The 22,153-nt window shown below is 40.3% G+C and overlaps 1 protein-coding gene across 2 annotated transcripts in view; it reads right to left on the bottom strand.

The window, feature by feature from the left end:
* Nucleotides 1-22,153, bottom strand: part of NPEPPS (aminopeptidase puromycin sensitive) — a 69,697-nt gene that overhangs the window by 13,068 nt on the left and 34,476 nt on the right. For both annotated transcript variants that reach the window (XM_083469511.1, XM_083469512.1), the window contains exons 6-15: nucleotides 21,311-21,511; nucleotides 19,805-19,901; nucleotides 19,666-19,699; nucleotides 15,695-15,809; nucleotides 12,123-12,287; nucleotides 11,784-11,888; nucleotides 10,230-10,290; nucleotides 6,667-6,776; nucleotides 3,297-3,360; nucleotides 572-711 (exon numbers count right to left, since the gene is read on the bottom strand). In XM_083469511.1, the coding sequence (XP_083325637.1) occupies nucleotides 572-711; nucleotides 3,297-3,360; nucleotides 6,667-6,776; nucleotides 10,230-10,290; nucleotides 11,784-11,888; nucleotides 12,123-12,287; nucleotides 15,695-15,809; nucleotides 19,666-19,699; nucleotides 19,805-19,901; nucleotides 21,311-21,511 (1,092 nt within the window). The remainder of the gene's footprint in view (nucleotides 1-571; nucleotides 712-3,296; nucleotides 3,361-6,666; nucleotides 6,777-10,229; nucleotides 10,291-11,783; nucleotides 11,889-12,122; nucleotides 12,288-15,694; nucleotides 15,810-19,665; nucleotides 19,700-19,804; nucleotides 19,902-21,310; nucleotides 21,512-22,153) is intronic.

The raw sequence follows: 22,153 nt of genomic DNA, 5'->3' as shown, positions 1-22,153 counted from the left end.
TTTTATGAAGTAAGTAAAACTGGATTTTAAAATTATTTTGGTATGATCCCTGCTAGTTTTTTGGAATATTGGTTTCACAGCTAATTATTAGGTTTTTTTATGATTTTGCTTGTGTTGGGCTAAATGATGTTTTAACTGTTACTGCTAGGTGGCATTTTTGATATTCTAATATAGTAACTTTGCACTTTATATTTTAATGGAATTGCGATATGTGTTAAATTTTTCTAAGCGACCTAGATAGAATGGCCTTAAAATCATTCAAATAAATAAATAAGCAAGCACCTTTTCTCTTCTGAAATCCACAATTAAAAATTAGTTCATATAGTATCTCTGATTTATGACTCCTTTTTCAGACAACAGCAGCTACTATAACTTTATCAGCCAGAAGGACTCAGGACATTTCCATAGTCCTGGTGTTTGGGTTGTGAGGCAGCACAACTTTAAGGTAAGAAGACCATAACATGCTGCAAGAATACGCATCTTAGACCACTATGCTGGCCAGTCAAAGTGCTGACCACGTTTGGACAATCTGCCAGGTTAATTCAGAAGACTATCTCCCCTTTCTGCTCACCTTCACCCACTGCTCTGGCTTCACGTCTTTCAAAACCAACGTCAACTCGGGCTTGTCCATCAACACTTGCATTTTGGCATGGGTTGGGTCTTCACTTGTACAGATGCTGATGGGTATCATCCACAGAGGGTTACCATCCCCTATATGAAAAAAGAGAAGAATGCCTGACAGAACAAGGCATGGTATGGCAAACTGCCCAGCCCCACGGAAACACCCCTTTTATAGCATTAAACTCACAGCTGCTCCAAGTCAGCACAGTTGTATAGTATCAATGCAATGATTCTGCAAAGGGAAAATATCTAAGTTCCTTTTTTAAAAATAAAAATAATAATCTGAAGAGCACTTTGGAGATCTACGACTTATATTTCAGAACAGTAGTTCTCAAGTTCAGCACTCCAGTTCAAATGAAATGATCGATTGACTTCCTGCAGACTGTAACCGAGGGAGCGATATGAAGGAGGACCATTCCATAGGCTCTGCTGACATGCCAGCTCCCTTCCTCAACTGTCACTTGGTAGCAGCCATTTCATCAGGCTGCAGCAGAGAGAGATGGGAAAAGGCCACTCTGTTAACTCCATTAGGCTCCTCCACTCCCTGAACTGTTCCCATTCCGGTGGGTCATTACAAGTACTATTATGAAACTAGGAACTGGTGTCAAAGTTTACTCATTTCCCTCTTCCCTCCTTATCCTTTTCCTTTATAGTGTTATATCTTTTGAATTATAAGCCTGTTGGCAAGGACTGTCTTTTTCCAGTCACTTTGAAGGTGGATGTGTCATTAAAAGCTAGGCACGAACTATTTTTATGAAGATTTACTCCTTTAAACACACACATTTAGCCATATTGGGCTTTGGTTAGGCAGTGCTAAAAGTCAGAACCGTGTGGTACCAGTTCAAGTGAGGCCTGCACCCTTTTAAGGAAGCCAACTTGGAAAGCAAGGGTGCACTGGTGCCAATGCATCAATGCTACAACTGAATGGTTATCCTTTCACACATCCCAGATGGTTCTAATGTTTAGCTATTAAAAGTAACTACGCAGAAGGGAGACAAATGTGAGGAGGAAACACAGTATGGTTATATGTTTGTGTGAGAATGTGTGAAAATTTCTCAGGGCTGCTCTTGCCTCTGTCAACCTGAGCAAACAGCTGCTTAAGCAGAACCACGGAAAGTTCAGTGCTATCCCACTGAGTTCATTTAGCAAGCTACTCCTGGGATTGGGAAAAGTGTGAAACATTCCAATTCTTCATTACTTTCCTTTGAAAAATATTCATAAAGCTATTCAACCACCACAGTTTTCAAGCAATGAAAACTGCACAAAGAGCTTAGAAAATATATGCTCCTGCATAAACTCTACAAAACTATTCAATTCTGCTCATGAATGCTTAGATGAACTCTTATGTTCAGTCTGGCAATGAATATGAAAGAAATATTGTATTTTCAAGAGCAGCAAATAGAATGGTCATAGGAAGGAAGTACATCGCTAGGAACAAATATGAGAGCTTAATCTGCTCAGCTTAGAAAAAGAAAGGTTGAACAGGGACATAATTACACTCCACAATAAAAAGGTAAGTAGAAATGGAAGCAGTTATAGATAGCTGCAGATATAAGGCTACAAAAGCTGCATGTTAGCAAATCTAATATTGAAAGTCAATGAATGTTTTGAACTAGTGAGAGGTATGAAGTTCTGGAACAGTGAAGATAGCTTAGCTTAAGAGTATATAGTTGTGCCTCCTTCACTGGATTTTCTGTAAAATAAGGTGGGTTCTCTTACTTCTCTTCTAGAAGGGGACTACCACAATTAGCAGCAGAATATCCTCTAAGTTCCTTCAGGAAGACAGGTTGAATGAGTCTCTTTCAAACCCAGCATCTGACTGTTACATTTGCCACCAGGGAAATAATCCCTCCATCCTCACGTAGGAGGAGCCAGTGGCTTGTTTGCCTTTTCGTTATGTGCTTTCTCCTGGAACACATGGTTTTACTTGCTTGCATCAGTAATCCAGTGCTATTTGAAGCAGGGGTGGCTAAGCCATGGCCCTCCAGATACTGGACTCCAGTTCCAATCAATCCCAGCAACATGGCCAATGGTCAGGGATAATGAGAGTTTTAGTCCAGCAAAATATGGAAGTCCACTGGTTAGGCTCCTTCCTGAAGTGGAGCTGCAATCTTGACTACGTGCACTGATGACTCTGCCGTCTGGCACAGATAATGCTAAAAGGCTTTTTTTGTCCTTTCTAACTCTGTGATAAATAAGCACTAAGATACCTACCAACTACATGCCTAACAAGGGCTAAATATGTGATTTGCCAAATATGTGTGGCAACGGAGCAGCTGAGTGCAGTATCTGCAATATTGAATCCATTCTACACTAGAGTTCCGTATGCAGGGGGAGGGGGAAACACCATGTAAATCCATTTCTACTGCCTTCCAGAAATGTTCTGGGTACACATAGGCACTGAGTACACATTGTAAAGAAAATTTAAAGGCAGATTACAATCTTCCTAGTTAAAACATGCAGACTGTAAGAAGGAAAATAATGAAAAACTAGAACTTCAGGCTTAGTAGTTCATTTTTTTATATATAAAAAAGATCAAGTTATTTCAAACATCTAAATCCTAAAAAGGACACCTGCCTGCAGAAACTGACAGTGCAAGTGCTGTTTCCCAGAATGGTTGGTGTCACGTACAATATGGTGCGCTGCTTGGCTCCTGCTATTAGCCATCGCCTTACCACTATATGGTCCGCTGGCACAGAATTTCTTCTGGACTAGCTTCAACACTTTTTCATCTTCTCGCTGGAGTAGAGAACAAGAGGCAAGAATAGTATTCAAAGGTTTCCAATAAGATCATATGCCCAGAACCCATCCAGCTATGAGGGCCTCATTCCTTGAATTCACAGGCCACATTAGGCTGGTCAAATGTCCAACATGCTGAGCTGCTACTTCTTTCCCAATTCTCACCCCCCTCTGTTGTTGCCCTCGCATTCCCACATACCTTTTTTCTGTTGGTCCCAATGATCTCTGGTGCCCCAGTCACAGCTGCCATGTTTTCTTATGACACTGTATTGTATCACATATAATATAGCATAACCAGGACTGGGTTATCAGTGGCTACAGGTTAAGTAGGACAAATGAGATTCTACCAAGACAGATTAGGTAGTGTGGTTGCCTGGCAAAATGTGGCCCTGGCTCAAGCTGATCCATGGTTCAGTTTAACAAACTTAAATTCTACATCAGGCCTCAGGCCTTGAATGTAAGAGGACATAATCAAATGCATTTGGATGAGGGTCTCCAGTTAAATAACTATTCAAAGCCTCTCATGCAATGCTGCTAATAAGACTTCAGGGATATAGAGGACCAAAATGTAGACTTTTATGGCTGAATAACTTTCACCACAAAAACTGAAGTTTCTATGCTTAACCAAAACCATCCCAATGATTATTTGAGGAGTGAGCGTTGTGGCTTATAAATGAAGGCAACCACCTGAAACATGGATATGGAAGAAAACACATCTGAGCACCCTGTTGAGTAACCAAAACCACTTCTCATCTGGGATTAGGGGACGGTGTTCCCAAACCAATAACTTAAGTGCCTTATAGCACCCTTCTTTTCAAATGAAGCAAATCTGCCACAATTGATAATTTGTACTATATGTTGTACTATATATGACTCTATGACTTTATGTTAAATTACTATTATTTTAGAGGAAAGTCATACCAAAACTTGGAATAGTGCTTAGGTCTCAGTCCTTAAGAGCATGAGTCATGACACACGAAGTTCCTGCTGCAAATCTCAGCCCAACAATGAAATCACTGGAGAGCCTTATGAGGCACTTTTTCTGCCCCCAAAATAGCTGATGCAACATGGGACTTAAACTGGCTCCCTTTAGAGAGTTACGTCTAATGAATACATAAGTACTTGTACTTTGGAAAATGTTGTATAATGTCACATTAATTAAAAATGAATATGGATATTCTTCTAGTGTTTAGAAAATTGAGGCTTACTATACCATTTACATTTCCCATCTTTTGCCACACCCGACTCCTGTTTTCTCAACCCTCTCCCATAAATCCTGCCCTCTACTCTACTGCTTCATCCATTTTGTTTTTAGTTGCAGCTCCAGGTAACAATTTAGGATAGTTTCCTTCCTGCATTTACAAGCTTGTTATTTTTGGTGGGGAAAACCTGAACACAGACAAAAAATTCCTTATCTAAGATTTTGAAAGTTATCACAGCAATGCACTGTTAAAAACAGCCTGCTGCACAAAGCACTGGAGGAGCAAGGGCATTCTAGGAAAGCAACTCATTCATCTCACACCTTTAGCATCTGCTATTCTTCCTCAGAGGAATCAGATGCAGGGGTGGGGTGGGGCACAGGAGAAACAGAATTAGGGGCATGCTTCCAAATGGACTTCAGAATTTGGAGAATTGTCCACAAACAGAGAAACAGAATTTGTGTACAGCTTCCAAATGGACTTCAATGGCAAGTCCAAATTAAGCAACAAACCATTTCAAAGCTGTACTGCCTGGGCTCCCTTATTATAACTGCTTTCTAGAGAGCAGCAAAAATATTTCTTATCTGGCTCTCTCTCAACCTCATTCTAGATTTTGTATTATTTAAATTGTTTTTATGTTTTATTTATAGACATCCTAGGACTGACAAGCAGGATAGAAATGTTTCAATGACTAAAATAATCTGTAGGAGTATCACTGGTTGTTTAATAAGTTGGTGAGGCTCATTTGATATCAGGACAAAACTGACCTTTGGTAACATTGGCCCAGCCCTGTGGAATGTTCTCAATCAGCAGATGTATTCTTTATTTGCTGAAAAGTTTGCTGAAAACTTTTCTTTGCCACCAGGCTTATGTGGACAATTAAAAAAAAAATTCTTTAATAAAAAATATTTTCTTTAAAAATTAGCTGGTGATCTATTTTAATCTTTCTTTTTATTCATTTTAAGTTACAAATAAATTAGATCTAAGAAAGAAGAAAATGGCTTAATTTTTATGTGTTTTTCTTGCAAATTGTTGCAAATCGCTTTGCTATTTTTAAATGAAATTATGGCGTGCAAGCATTTTAATAAATAAAAAATAAAGAACATCTCAGAAGGAATTTGCCAACTTTGTTATCAGGAAGGGATTCTAGAGCTGAGGTTTTTGGTAATCCATGAATCCATGTAAACAGATGCACCAAACTGTATCAGTAGTTCTGATGTAGCATTCAGTGTTAGGAATTTAAGACTTTCTGGCTATGAAGGTAACTACTGAAAGTTCATGTGAGCAATGCTTAAGCAAGAGAAGGAGTAGCTGAATCCAGGTGTGAGGCTTCAGTACCCTGCATCTTCATTCCTCATTTGTTCCAGAAATAGAACACAAAAATATACAGTATTAGCTTGATTTGCACAATTTACCCATCATTGGATTTTTAAGTGCAGAGTATATAAGCATCAGTATTACCACCAATGTCTACACTAACTAATCAATTCAGTTGCTCCCACAAGTGATGCTAGGAAAATGTGCTTGCAAATCTGCTTTATTTGCATAATCTATCCAGTTTAGTCAACCATTCCAATTATGAATACATTTTCTGCCTTTGCCCTCTCTAAAATATCACAAATTTTATGAAGTCTTCAATATCACAGTAAGAAAATGTAAATTCAATGTTTTTGAAATTTTGACTCATTTATTCAACTTAGATGCTAGTGACGTGTGAATGCATGCATGTGTTGTGTTTGACAGAAAATGCGTAATTCAGGCATCAAGCTCAACCATGGTTCAGGAAGCGTAAGTGCGGTATGACATAATGTCTGCAATAACACACCACAGTTTGTGATCAAGTTAGAAAACTACAGTTTCTAGTGTGTACACAAAATACTATTCAAGCTAACTAAGGTTTGGTATAATATTTGAACTGACAGCCAGAAGTTACAGCTGCTGTTCCAGAGGGCCCTTTCCAATAGAGAAATGGGAGCGACGAGCAGATGGAAAACAAATGCAGAGATACTAGGTCTAAACTGGGATTTGTGTCTATGTTTGAAAGCGCAACCATTTTGCATGTTGTCTCAACTGAGCCACTATAAAAGTAAGAAAGTAATATACCTACCTGTTCTGCCTCCACATAAACAAGTGGAAACCCCATTTGCTTGGTCCATGTATTCATCACAGCAGCAATAGGTTTACCACTCGATTGTTCCAGGCTTTCCCAAAGATCCTCTGTGGAAGGAAAAAAAACTCACATGAAAATGCTCCCCCAACTAGTAAGCAGCAGCAGTTTCATTAATACAAACACACAATTCTCTACAATTCTACTGCTGTTAATAATTTAAAAAAAAAATTAATGCAAAGAGCCATTTCCAAACAATTTGTTCACAGCTCCAACAAGTTATTTTGATAAGGCAAGCAGCCGTTACTCCCATGAAACCAATGGGGGGAAAGGGAGTGAAACCCTACAGGGGGATTTGCTTCCCTTATCCAACTCTTCCTAACCACCAATCTACATACAGCTACAGCATCAGGACCCTCTCAACTCAATGCTGTTTCCACTTTCAAACCTCCTACTTGGAGCCAGTGAGAATACCCCAGAAATAAAAGTTATCATTACAGCAATGGAAATGTCTTTGGCTATGACAGCACCCCAAATTACTAGGCCCATGTTTTCTAGGGATGTGCACTTAGAAAAAATGTTTTGTTTTCCACTCATTATTGTCTCAACACTTTGACTTCACCCCCACAGGCTCGCTCCTCCATTGTCTTCTGAGACAGACGGATGCTAACAATGATTCTTATTTCATTTGTTTCATTCATTTCTCCTTTGTTATGGTTCTACACTGACTGCAGTGCTGATCCAGCCTGTTTTCTGGTGCCTCCATTTCTTAAATGAAACCCAAATATCATGAAAACTGCAGGTGCTTTACACAGATTGCAAAAAGGGTTCCCAAAAGCTACTATGGGGTGCTATTCTCTAAGCTTCCCAATGCGTTATGTTTCAGACTGGACAGTTTTCATGTCTTGCCACTTTTAGAAGACTCCAGGATTACCTCACTCCTGGCTTCCTACAGAATATTCCCTTGATATATCCTTTGCTAAGCAATGTAATGCCATGTGCATGCTGATCTCAGGGTCTTCTCCACATGGTTTCTGGCTGCTCCAGAGCCAGGAAAAATAGGCTGGCTCAAATCCAGTGGCTCTCTCTTGTAGTCCTGATGAAGCCAGCACTTTGCATGTGGTGAAAACAAAGGCTCTGGATTGGACCTATAAAAAGGTGCACAGTCTGTGCAACGTGCTGAGCAACTATTAGGAGAATTGCCTGCAGGCTGGAGATTCACTGGCTTCCAAATTCTCCCAGTTAGAAGCTGCCCAAGGGGAATGGATTGCACTGCCCTGTTTCTCTTCCTTTAAAGGGGGGTGGGCGAGAGGGAGGTGAAATCCAAGAAGGGGTTGAAAAGAGGGAAGTAATCAACGTACCCTGAAACACTCCAAGGAAGTAGTAATGGGAGGGGGGACCAGTTAAATTGGAGGGAAAAAACCAAGAAAATTCAATCCGAGCAAGGAAAAGGAAGTAGGTAAAAAAACCCAACCACCCACATGTGTTCCATTCACTGAATTTGTTCAGTGCTGAAGGCAGGGATGGTCTGGAAACTATGGGATAACTCCTCCCCGCAAGATAGCATTGACACATGACCCTGCCTGATCAATCAGAGGAAGAGCATCCCAGAATAAAGACTGTCCTCCAGGAGCCTCTGGGGAATTAAAGGATTTTGCTTCTCCCATTCAGTTTTGTACTTTTCATTCATTTCTCTCAAGAGCTTAATTAGGAACTAATGGTTTTGTTTTAAATTTCTTTTAGAAATGAATACACACCTGTACTACGATGGATCTGGCTATTGCTTTGGGTTTTTTTTATTTAAAATGTATCTATATCACTACGCACTGAAGTCACATAAAGAGGTTCACAACAATTAAAACAATATAAAATATAAATTAAAAAGCAAATGTAACACTGAAAATAAAACAGCAGTTAATTCCCATAGGCCAACTGAAACTGGAATACATTTGCATACTTCTGTATCTGCAGACAGCAGAGTTATGACCAGTTAAGCCTGCACTGATCAATGCATTATGTTAACATGGGTCTTAAAAACTGCCAGGAGTCCCACAAAATCCAGAACATCTCGTATGGGTTCTGAAGTGCACCAGAAATCTCTTCGCAGTCCTGTCTTTCTGACTGCCAGTGACATTCTGGAATTACTTGGCTGTTCAGTGTTCATTGATGCTGGTCTGTCAGCAAGAAAATAGGCTGCTGCCAGGCTGCTTCACAGCTTGTGCCAGGAATTCTTTGATTATGCTTCTTCCTGATCTCACTTGGGCTTCTCATTTGTTTCTCTTTGTCCCTTCTGTGAGCTTACATTCTGAGGCGGTTTGTGTGCCCAGACTTCATTTCTGTTTCCCTGCCTGCTCCCATCGTTCCACGCTGGCTTCCCTAATCCCAATTCTGTCCAAGCAGCTAGGCTGCTTGTGTTCTAGCAAGTTCCTGAGAAATCGGAAACTGTCTGCAATGTACGGGTATGACTTGTCAATGCACAAAAGGAACAACTCAGATCTGTTAGGGAAAGCGCAAGTTCAAGCTGACAACATTTAAACATTTAGTTAAGTACTTAAATTCCACTTATTTCAAGAGAATGTAGCTATGTGCCTCAGTTCTCTGTGCTGTAGCCAATATATTTCCCAAGTGGGAAATTACTGAAATGTTGCAAAAAAAGAAAGGAAAAAAGCTAACATCTGAACTGGCTTTGAGTTGCCATACACCTGTCAGTTACATTCTGATGGAAAATAACTGCTGACAGAACTTCCTCCTCTCCCCCCACAAATCCTTTTGCTTGAAGAGAAGCTGGAATGGAAAGAGCCACACAACTTGTTTGCAACACCCAATTGAGTTTTGGGTTTGCCTTGTTAGAAGGAGAAGACTCCGTCCCCCAGGGGAATCTACTTTTGAAATGGGAGGGGACTTTGAAACGACAATTTGTGATATGGCTTGAGGTTCTGCTGTTCAGCCAAAGCTCCCTTTAAATAATGTCAAGTCCCTGAGCAAGTCAAAAGCAGCTGTTCAGATTGATGGCCAGAAACACTACTGAATACTTAGAACAGCAACCCAAAAAAGCATCAACAGGGTGCAATCCCTCCCTTGGCAGAGAGGTATAGTTTCAGCTCTCTGTTCCTTCAGCACCAACCATATGACTGTGTTACATATATTAAGAGCAGTAAAAGAAAAATGAGCTTCTTCCCATTCCATCGTCTTATTATTGATTTTCAGACAGTTAATTCATGTATGATCATGGGGGGCGGGGAGTTAGCAGAGGAATTAATAGAAGATCAGCTTGCATCTGGGTCAGGAAATAAACAAGCCACGTTTCCAATTCAGAATCTGACCTGGGTTTTCCCCAAAGTAAATTTAGCCTAGTACTACTGCAAATTTCCAGATGGTCAGAGTAAAGTATTGTGAGAAGGATCACACACTCATACAGATATAGTTTGATAGGAAACACTTTGTTGGTGAACTTCCCTGCATTTCAGGCAGAAAAAAATTATCACTGGGGAGTGCAACTTCTCTGTGTAATGTAATGTTCTGGGGACAACGAAAGAGAGAGTACAAACACAACAGCCAATTACCTGTAGCTGCATTCTTATGTTGAAACTTGGTAAGGTAGAGGTGCATTCCTTTCCGGAAGTCCTGTGAATGTAATATTTTTATTTTGTTAATATAAACAACTTCAAAATTAGCTTATCACTGGATGGGACTGGAATGTAATGTGTTGTTTTCCACCAAACTATTTATCCTTTTCATGAGCTAACAGGGTTTTTTTTGGCAAACCCAGATTAAATTTGTGCACCATCCTTGCACTCTTCTAGTAGCAGGCAGTCCCTTAAAACTGGCATATTGCTGAGGAACAGAGTCACAAGCTTCTGCAACAGGAATTCACTACTTAATTTAAGAGTGCTGGAACATGTGAAACTAAATAATGTGACTTTTAGATAGGCTTTGAGCCTCTACACTATTAAGCCCCAATACCAATTTTTAGATCCTTCCAATCCTGTGGCAACTCCTAACCACTTTAACTTAACCTTTCTGCTGCTCACAGATATTTTGTGCTATTTGCAACCATTCTGATGCATTAATGGTTGAAAGCCAGTTGAAAAGCATTCAAAAAACGTTTCAAAACATTTTAAACATTAGTTGAAAAATAAGGAACCTTGAAATTGCAAAGTCCACTTGGGCACTTAAATGGATAGTCTGATTAAAATCAGTATTGAAAAACTTTATCTGCTTTTCATTTCATACTATAATAATTATTCTTTCACTGCAAAATGCATTTACAAATGTATTTTAAAATGGTTGATTTTAGAACAGCCATATGTGAGCAGCTTTTTGGAATACTGAATTAAGGAAGATTAAAACAGTGTTAACTAGGCAGCTTCAATATAATTTTAATGATTAAAAATGACAAAATTGAAAAGCATGAAGTCTGGTATTGACTTAGAATTCAAATCATACATACTACGCCATAAAAAACAAGAGGCGTGGACAGCAGGTGAATGCAGGGTGCCTATTTACATAACATGTAAAATTGTCACTTGCTCTTGTGCCCCACGTGTTGATTCTACACACCAGAGAATTTTGGGAACCGACCCAAATCCAATTCTGGGAACCAACCAAATCTTCCCAAAAGTGAGCGAGAGTAAGAATTTCAGCTGAGGCAAATAAAGATCCTGGGTTGCGTCCAGGTGTATGGAGCATATTTAATATAAATAAGGGTCACAATTAGCCACTATAGAGTAATGGAACCAACATCGAATCATAGAATTGTAGAGTTGGAAGGGACCCCAAGGGTCATCTAGTCCAACCCCCTGCAATGCAGGAATCTCAGCTACAGCATCCATGACAGATGGCCATCCAACCTCTGCTTAAAAAGCTCCAAGGAAGGAGAGAGATATACAGAGATAGGATCTGAATGTCAGATGCTAAGGAGAAGGCCACCACTTTCATGTTTTGCTGCTCAACTCCCAGAGGTATCTGGTTGTGCAGCTGCTGGAAACAGAAAGCTGGACTAAATGGACCTTTGCTTGATCCACCAAGCTCCTCACAACACAACCCTCTCTACATAAAAGAACACAGAACATCCACAGTTACCCTAGATGTCAGTGGCAGTAAAGTTATAGATTTACCTCATCCCCAACGTAGTCATGTAGCATTCGAATTACTGACGCACCCTTGCTGTAAGAGATGGCATCAAATATTTCATCTACTTCAGATGGATGGCCCACATTGACCTGGGGTGAGAAAGGCAACAAGTCATCAGAAGAGACCACATTTGACTTGCATCTCCAGTTACAGATTTACGAAGCAGTGTTAAGGCAACTAAATCACTAAGTCTCTAAGATAAAGCATTCTTGGTTGCTTTCCTCCGGAGCCCCAGCCCGTTATCAGAGGAAGAATTTCTAACAATGAGAGAGCATGCAGCAAAGCATATGCAAACTCCACTGATTGCAGCAGTTGGCACTCACTTCAATAGGGTGACTGTTGTCTAAGGCATCCAGCTCCTGAGCTCGTGTGTAATCGGCAGAAACAAATTGTGTCCAGATATCGTATTCTGGAAAACAATGGTCCACACAGAGGTACTCAATCCAGGATGCAAAGCCCTCATTGAGCCATAGATGGGTCCACCATTCCTACGAAGAATTGAGAAAATTGCTGATACTAAAAGCAGAGCATCAGAGCATCAAGATAAAAGGACAAGGAGTTGCCATTGGTCTCTGAGATCTCAGGTCTCCATCACTGAAACCTCTGATTCTCTTAGAGATGTGGAACTCCTTACTAACAGGTGCAAATATTGCGCAATTCTGTGTACGAGAAGAAAACAACACAGAATTTGGCATTCTATAAAATAATGCAAGTTGCAAACTTGCAAAAAGCAAGTTTCTAGTCCCCACACCTGAAAAACTAGGAAGACAACGCTTGATGAAATCTCAGAAGTATCCCGGGGGGGCGGGGAGAGATGGCTGCAGTATTGTGGGGAATAAATCAAACGGGAACATTCTCCATCAGCCACTGAAGGAATGCCTTTGTTTAGTAGGCTAAGATTTTTAACAGAAATGGGAAACACAATACAAGTGAAAGCTGCAACACAGTAACTGTTCTCTGTGCAGAATGAAATGTATCAAGTAAGAATGAACCCCACCAGTGGATAAAAAAATAACTAACGGAATTCTACATAAACTCAATCTGAATTTGATGTTGGGGTGGGGATGACGGACAGAAATTCCCAACTCTACCGCAGCTTCAAGTAGATCAGGTTTCAAGGTAAAGTTCTAGGGCTTCAATGCTCAGAAGCATTACCAGGATTAATGCAAGTGAGGACAATGATGAAATCCACGCTAACCACACTTTTCAATTCCCTCCTCCCACCACCTAGAAAATATTCTCCTTTTACACATTTTTGTGGTCTTTGAAAGTTTCATCTAGGCAGTCAGTCAGCCGAATGCAGGCCTGCAAGGCAAACTGAGCCACGTAGCAATAATTGCTGGTCACGTGATTTGCAGCTGAAGGGAAGAGGGTTAAAAAATCCTGCCTTACCACCCCTCTTAGCACCCTCCAACTTCAATGTTCAGTGTGTTGTCTTTCAAACCTATGTTCACAGATACCAGAAATGGGCTTTTTTCTTTTTTAAAAAAAGCTGAAATTCTCAGAATATTTGAACATATTCTGTTGTTCTTTCATGGAAACTCAGAGAAGCTTCTAAGTGACTTACAGGCAGCCTCCCATGCAGACCAGGGCAATATCTACTTATCTTAAAAAAAACCCTGTCCCATCTTATGGTCTTAAACCAGTCTCTAAATGAACTTTATGCATGTATAATTCAGAATGCTGGTTTATAGAACCCAGACAAATTTCCGTGCTTTGCACAGTGGCAGCACTGTAGCCCGTGAGGTTAATCTGATGCATGATTATTGCTAACTGGGGATACAGAGTCAGTTAGGGGGTGGAGAAAAATAGATTTACTTATTTTTTATGAGGCATAATTGAAAGAATGGAAAAGAAGACAATGCAAGACATTTGTCTGCAAAATCAAAAATAGACATTACAATAATACCTGCTTGATTAATGTGGTACAAACATTGAATCTCACAAGCTAAGAAGTGGTGCATACACTATTCCAAACAGAGACAGGATAAAGTATGAACTGCATGAGCCATGTGCACTATTGCTAGGCGCACAGTGCATGAAAATCTACCAGTGCAGCCACACTCTCAAGTACAACTGAGAATCTTTGCAACCGTAATGGGGAAGAAGAATGCAGGAATTTTATTTAGGGATTGAGAACCAATAGAATTATTGGCCAACATCTCATGCCTTTTCATCCCTTTTCTGTGAAAATAATCTCATTAGCTCAGGACTGTGGTGCCTGCTGAAGTCTAACACTAGCACACCAAGTGTGATGGAACCATTTCTTTCTGTGGAAAGTGTCTGTGCTTAACACCAGCAAGCCATGCCAGACATGCAAGCAAAAATAGTGTATTGAACTCATGCAAAGAGAAAGAAAAGTTGGCACACAAGTTGCTGGGCTTTTTTTTTTAAAAAAAAGGGGGGGAGCTACTTTGATTTGATAAATGGATTTGAAAAGCCCATAGAGTCAGGTAAATACTGCTGCATGCTTTGTTTTGGCTGGGTTTATAGAAAAGGTCAGCCTCTCTCCAGAGTCCCTCCTTCATTTCATAGAAGAGCTGGTTAGTCACACAAAGCTGCCTCTGCCATGTTTCCAACTGCCCTGGTGGCATGTCAACTGCTAAAAATATGCCACTGGTTTTGTGAATAATGTTTTTCCATTTCAACAAGTTCTACTGTAGCAACGGAGAGGTCATGTGACAAAGGAGGAAAGGTGGCCTGCCAGTAATGAAGGGGTGGGGGGAATGGCATACAAAAAATTAAACTGAAAAGAAAAGAGGTTAAACTTCCCTCTCATTTGCAGGTAAAGTTATCTTGTGGGTGCCGATTATGGAGACGTTAGGAGGAAAAGAAAGCTATTCCCCTAGCTCTTAAGGCAGGGGTGGAGAACCTTTATCCCTCTAAATACTGAACTACAAATCTCATCAACCTGGCCATGGTGAATGACGCTGATGGAGTTAGGAGTCCAAACAATATAAATAAATATCTGTAAACCACTTAGAGATTTAGTATTAAGTGGTATATAAACAGATGAAATAAATAATAATCAAACTGGAAGGCCACAGGTTCACCATTCCTGCTGTAACATATGGAAATTCAAAAAGCACCCTAAAACGTCACAGAGAGAAATCCTTTTCCACAAGTGGATAGTACTTATTGGATTTGAATGTTAAGTTTATAAATAGGTCTGTATTTAGTGATTTTACACTAATACCACTGAGGTATACCTAATTGTCGTCTAACTCAGCATCCTAAGAATTTCAGCTCCCCACACGTTTAAAAGACTTTATAGCTGCAAAGATAAGCTTGTAAATGTGTGGATCACCCCATATGCCAGAAGAAGCATCAGTTCCCTTCATAGATCCTCTCCCCATGGATACTAATTTCAGAATTATGAAAAATATCTCCAAGTCTGGTGAATTTGCAGACTTGCACAAATCAGAAGTTTCTGACCCGCCTAGACTTGCAATGGGTGAGGGGGATCATAATGGTATTTGGGTTAAGCAGTTAACGCAAGTGTGAGGTTTTAACCTTATTATTATTTATTTAATTCAATGCTTTATTGTGCATTATGGCACATTCTTTCGCATTGCTGGGCATTGTGAATCCTAGAGGAGAGCAGACAAAATCTTCAATGGTAGTGCACAACGTTTCTCCCTATAGCGTCTCATGAGGCAACCTGTGGGCCACATCTAACCCACTGAAAATCTCCAGCTGCTGCTGATGCCCCAATACTGCTGTTTTTCCTAATAATACTCTGCATAGGCAGACATGCACACTTGCAGTACCATACGAAAACATGAGGCATCTGCTGTGACCATGAGCAGATACACTCAGGACAAGTAATAGGCGGGAAACTGAGTAACCTTGATCTAAGCCCAGAGCAAGGGAAAGTCAAATACAATTTTTGTACCATAGTCACAAGGTTCCCAAACCACTGGTGAGCAAGCTCATGGCCCACGACGAGAGCCACCCATTGGCGGGAGGAGGAACAGGAGTTTTTGGGATCTATCAGCAGTGCAGTTTCCCTGTGTATGAGAAAGAACAGAGACTGAAGCAAGGTGACTTAGAGAGAAAAGCACATTTTTTGAAATCAATCAAGCTATCAAACTCATCTAAACAAGAGTGCTTCATGCTTATAGGTGAAAACAGCAAGGTTAACATTTCATATCTGCTAGGATGCAGCAAAGAGTACTTTTCTTCAGAGGGAAAGGAGGGAAGACAGCACCATCACCACCTACCCCTCAAAAATGCATCTCATTTAAAAATAACTGGTCTGAAAAAAGGCAGCTCAGCAAATAACTTTCCTCAGTTACACGTCAGTTTGTTGTGTTCATTTCATAAATTATCACAAAGCTACCAACTATTTGTTCAACCCCGCAAGAGTTCACCAACAAAAACTCTCTACAAAAGGACCTATTATATAATGAATTTTTGGATTTGGGATGTTTTACTAATTGGCATAACCAAAGCATGGAAAGAGGCTTCCAGGTCATTACAACTCCTAAAACTCTGCAACTCTCCAGACCTATTTATTAGGACCCCATTATCCACTCTTAGCTAAAGCGTTAACATGGCTGCTCCACAGTAACCTCCTGATGCCTTGAAATTAACCCCACATTAATGAGATTGCAGTTGCCATGTTGAACGCCAGAGATATAGGCGCCAGTATTCCGATACTCTGTGTAACAGGGACTGAACTAAAAGGGTGGGCTCTATTATTATTATTATTATTATTATTATTTTAATACTATTGCTGTGTTCTTTAGCTCAGTGCACGCAGGGATGCAAAAGAGGAAGCCACAGATCAACAAGGCATGACTTCTTTAAAATGAGGCACACAGAGTGAATAGAAAAGCTTACTCTAGAACTGACACACAGAAAAAGGATACAAGGTGAGTTGTGCTCAGGGGCACTACCACTCCACACCAATATGTTTCAAAGTCTCCTAGTCACACTTCAATCTAGCTACCAGGGAATAATTTTTTAAAGGGCTTTTTCAAGAAGAGACTGGCAGAGAAAGGAAATCAAACCCAATGATCACATGATTGTGTACAAAAAAGTAAAAGCTCTCTTATGCTCCTTGCAAAATTTTGCAAAGTTGTCTCTGGTCTACACCTCTTTTTTTCCAGTGGGAGCAGTGACAGGCTGGGCAAATGGCCAAACTATGTTCCATCTGCTCCATTTGAACATTCATTTGGTTAGCACAGAGCCATCGTAACTAGGGCTGCTACAATTAAATAATCAGTTAACACTGACTGATTAAATGGGGGTAGATTTTTAGTCACTCAGCAGATTTTTTATAAATTTATTGTTTTTTACAAATACTTCAAAAAACGGCAGATGGGAAATGCTTTTTATGAATGAAAGTTTGGGAAATGGTGGGAAAGGAACAAATGATTCTTTTTTCTTTTGTCTTGAAAGCCTTTTAGAGGGATGGCTGGTCAAGAAAAAATACAGTATCTACATAGGGGGGAAACTGCTGTGATTCAATGGTCAAAGATATAGGAACAATGGCAACTAGAGAGGAAGTCAGAGACTTTGTGTTATTATAGCCTACCAAATGCCTTCTGATGACCTGGGCTAGTGTTATTTTAAATCAAAATATTTTAAAGGGCACACTTGCCATAGCTGTACCAGATCAGAAAGGTGGCGGTAGAGTGAGCTCAGTTACCACTAACCATTTTGCCCAAACTGGTTTTGCCCAAACTTTCCAGCAATGGTGGAAAGATGTTGGAGACCACCAAAGGTCACAATGATTTGCATGGGAGAGGGAAGGAGATCAAAATTTCAAAAATAATTGGCAAACTGGAAGAATGGGGTTCAGTCCATAGAAAGATATGGCACTAGTGTTCTGATATAAAGGAACCTCCCTCTGTTCTCACTCAAAGATAAGGCCCACCCACAAACCCGAGGAGTTTGCCTGGCAGCTTGAAACAATTTGGAAACAGCAGGATGGGTTGAGAAAAAGAATGCACAGGCCCAAAGACTGCCATAAATCTGGGGCGAAGGCGTTAGGAATGCAACAAAGATAGATCAGATGGAGTGTGTGTGTGTGTGTGTGTGTGTGTGTGTGAGAGAGAGAGAGAGAGAGCGCACTAGGCAGCAAGGAAAACTTGGTATATTACTTTAGAACTACAAGTTGAACTAAAAGTTGCACAAATATCTTTTCTAAGGGTATAATGCAGAGACTCATCCCCCCATACAGTTTTTATTCAACTGCAACCCTCCTTCCCCTGCTCAATGCACCTACAAGCTAAGGATGACAGGGAGAGTTTGGTTAGAGAATTCCTAACAAAGGAAATGCCCCCATGTCATGCGTTATCTTTCAAATGAATTTGTGTCAGCTGCCCTAGCACCAAAGCCCTAACTGCTCTTTATATTTGTGGCAAGTTAGAAGCAGTTTTATATGAAGGGAAGGAAGCTACTCAAGGAATCTGCTCATGAGACTGGTCTTCAATGCACTATATGTAGTGTTAGAATATGCATGGGCTAATGTGGTTCTGGAGATTTATTGCTGGAAAATTTGTTAAAGGCATAGACAGCCCCAAAATTATTTGAGAATTACCGTATTTTTCCATCTATAAGATGCCCCCATGTATAAGACCCAATTTCTGGGGACTCAGATTTAAGAAAATGGGGGGGGGTATCCATGTATTTTTGACCCTAATTTTTGACATTATTTTTTAGGGGGAAAACCTAGTCTTATACACAGAAAAATAGCGTATATCTTACAAAATGCACACTGAACGCCTGCTGTTTGACACTTTTGCATAAGGAGCTTATAACTTTAAAAAATGGGAATCTCCGAAAGGACAAAAACCATAGATTTTTCCCCCCACTTTGCAGCTACAAAAGTTTACCTGCTCAACTTGAAAATAAAGTGAACTTCCCATTCTCTAAATGGGTGCAGGGCGAGATACTGGTGTGCTCTTGACCGCAATTAAGTTAAATATGGAAGTTCTGATACTGACGGTGATTGTGGTTAAGCAGCATTTGAAACCAACTTAGAACTCTGAATTCAACTCCTGATCAGCTAACCCTGCTTAGCCTCAAATATAGTGAGCATCAATGTCAATGGAAGTTAACTGTGGTTGAGGAGAAGGGTTAGATCATTTCCGAGAAGCGGTATAGGAGAAAACACGCAACTCACAATTTGTTTGTGATATCTTAACCACGGTTATGAGAGTGGTAGTGCTCACACACAACACAAAACCACAGTTTGAGTACGCGGTCTTGTGTGCTCCCTGTCTACCCTCTTTAATCACAGAAGATTGGAAGCCTTTGCTTCTGCTTTCAGATACATGCATTTTCTTGTGTCTAAACTGACAACTGTGGTTGGTGCTAGCTATGGTTTACTGTGGCATACACATATCACCAACAACAGCCTGAAGTTGGCTTGTTTCAGTAAACTTTAGTTTGTTTGTGTTCAGACAGAAATAGAAATTGGCTACTTGAAAATGGAAGCAAAAGCCTACAATGTCATTGTGGCCATGATAGTGCAGAAGAGGAGAGCCTATGACCCGTAAGTATGGAATACTAAACTTTGTGTTGGCATTATGTGTGATTGTAACTTGTGTCTGCATTGGGCCACAGAAGGGTGGAAGAAGATACAAACAAAGGATCTAAATGAAAGGTGCTGCATTTTTAAAATAATGTAATATTCTTGAATATTGTGGCTTTATAAAGCTCTACTTTTCTGAGGGATATGCTCAAATACCTATTTTTGTGGAAACTTCAACTGCGCAAAATGGAAAATAATTTTGAGGAAATTACCAAACAAGCCCAAATCATTACAGCTTTCTACACTATATCTGATAAAACGTGGAAAAATTAGTCAACAAAGGACACGGAAGGGAGGAAAGACAGTATTTAACAGCATACCTATAAGTAACAAGGCCCCAGTTCTCCATGGCACCTTTATAAAATAAATACAAAGGTTTATTGATATTGATACACACAACCATCTCCTAAAATGTTTTACAATTCAAATAAAACTCAGAGGTAACACAAAATACTTTACCAGCTGCAAAGTCTGCAATAGCTATGAGATCAATTTTAGGGAGAGGGTAAGGAACATTGAAGTAATCCTTATAAAAAGGCAGCGTTTTAGCAGCAACCTAAGGGGGGAAAGGAGAAAAATGATAGAGAGCATGGTGTGTTAAGTCAAAATAAAGAAGACCTGTTAACTGACTTTAAGACACTGTGCTTTAGCTTTTACTCCTAAGCCAACTGCAGTTGTTGTTAAAACTATGTCAACTCTGGCCTTTGCCAAATCTACACACATGACATGTTTACATAAAGGAACACGCGTGTTCTGATGAATATCTGCAAAAAAGAGAGGCCTGAACAAATTCCAAAACTATCTAAACCCTGCACCAAAGAGGACTTAATCGTTGCCCAGGGAACAGGGGTAAGGGTTGTAAAGCCATTTTATCTGCCCCCAGGGACATACCTAATCAAATTTGAAGTATGTGTATCCACAGTTTAACCCATAAGGAAAAAAAGTTTAACAGAAAGTTCACAATTTATCACTTCATCTCTTCCCCAGCTCCACCCAATCACACAAGCTGTAAATCTCTGAAGCCTGAATAATTAGGTGACGCTAAAAGATTATGGAGCTAACCATTTATAAGTTGTTCAGCTTAGGTGACAATATATGCCCTACTTCCAAACAGTGCCTGGAAAACAAAGTTCCCCCTGCCACAGCATGAACATCAGAAGTTGCTCAAGTCAGGCCTTATGCAAAATTCATCTAGGCCAGGCTTCCTCAAACTCGGCCCTCCAGATGTTTTGGGACTACAATTCCCATCATCCCCGACGACTGGTCCTGTTAGCTAGGCATCATGGGAGTTGTAGTCCCAAAAACATCTGGAGGGCCGAGTTTGCCTATGCCTGATCTAGGCTAATACAGTGGAACCTCGGTTTTCGAACATAATCCGTTCTGGGAGTCCGTTCGACTTCCGAAACGTTCGGAAACTGAGGATCAAAGGGCTGTCAGCAAGTTCAATAAGGAAATTTGAGAAACATGCCTCAGAAGCCGTTCGACTTCTGAGGCACGTTCAAAAACGGAAGCATTCACTTTCGGGTTTTCAGTGTTCGGCTTCCGAAACATTCGGCAGCTGAGACGTTCAAAAACCAAGGTTTGACTGTATATTGTCTACACTGACCAGCAGCAGCTCTCCAGTGTTTCAGACATGGGTCCTCTCCAGGCTTAGCTGAAGATGCCAGGGATTAAACCTGGGACCTTTTACACTCAAACAACCATGTGCACTATCAATAAGCTCCCTGCATTAAGCAAATGCATCTAAGTTGGTTTCCTTTTTTAAAAGATTTTCTCCATTTTAGCACAGGAATGGCAGCTAAGCAATTGAAGCAAGAAAGTTATTAAAATATTAAAAATATAAATAAAAAATTATAAAATAAATAAAATATTAAAATATTTCCAAAGTCAAAAACGGGGGCACTGGTGTATGTTTATTCTTAAGCAACTGTCAAAGTTACTGAAAGATATGGAAGCATGCATTACCTCTAATGCAAACTTTCCTTGTTCTGCTTTGCCAACTGGAGTGTAAACACGGACTAACACGCCATCAGTGGACCTGGTCTCAACGAAGTCATATTCTCCAACCACAAAAGCAACGAGATATGTTGACATCACAGGAGTTCGGGCAAATTTCACTTCCACCAGGTTTTCATCATCAGGGTAGGGCCTCCGATCAGTGACATTCTTTCCAAGGAAAGATGTTTGGAAGAGACTTGTTAGATTGGCTTTGAAACGACACCAGATTTCACGAGATTGCAGGAGAGATCAGGGCGGTATTTCCTGTGCTATTTTGCAGTATCAAACAGATGTGTGAAACGAGTCTCATTAACCTGCTCTTTTCCTTTCTGTGCAGTTTCCCTAATCTTGTTCTATCATATCCATCTCCTTGCTTTCTGCCAAGCTGCTCTTCATTACAAAAAAGGGGGGGACACAGGGTCCACATCTCCAGTTCTTGTTTTACCCATTACCAATGCAGCTGGGATGTAGGAAAGGTCATCAAGACAATTTCCAGCCTCCGTAACCACCAGCATCTTAATTTCTTGATCCTCGTACTATTTAGATTGCCAACTACTATCCTGCATGCTCTTGCCTCCCCACCCATTTCCCCCTAGGTTGCTGTTAACCATAGTTCACTATTATTTCTACATCAACCTTGGTTAGAGAGTTGCTGTAAACCAAGAATTCTAGGTTTGCTCAGAACCACACTAAACAGGCTTGCAAACCATGATTTATGGCGTGTGAAGTGAGCTAATGAAACAGACTGTATTTCCTGCTCCTCTGCCTGCAAGACAACAAATGGACATGCAAGCTTTTCAGGCTTAGCTT

This window comes from Podarcis liolepis, assembly GCF_965112155.1.
Source record: "Podarcis liolepis genome assembly, chromosome: 13".
Lineage (NCBI taxonomy): Eukaryota > Metazoa > Chordata > Lepidosauria > Squamata > Lacertidae > Podarcis > Podarcis liolepis.
Note: the sequence above shows the minus strand (reverse complement) of the source record. Positions and strands in the feature narration are given on the sequence as shown.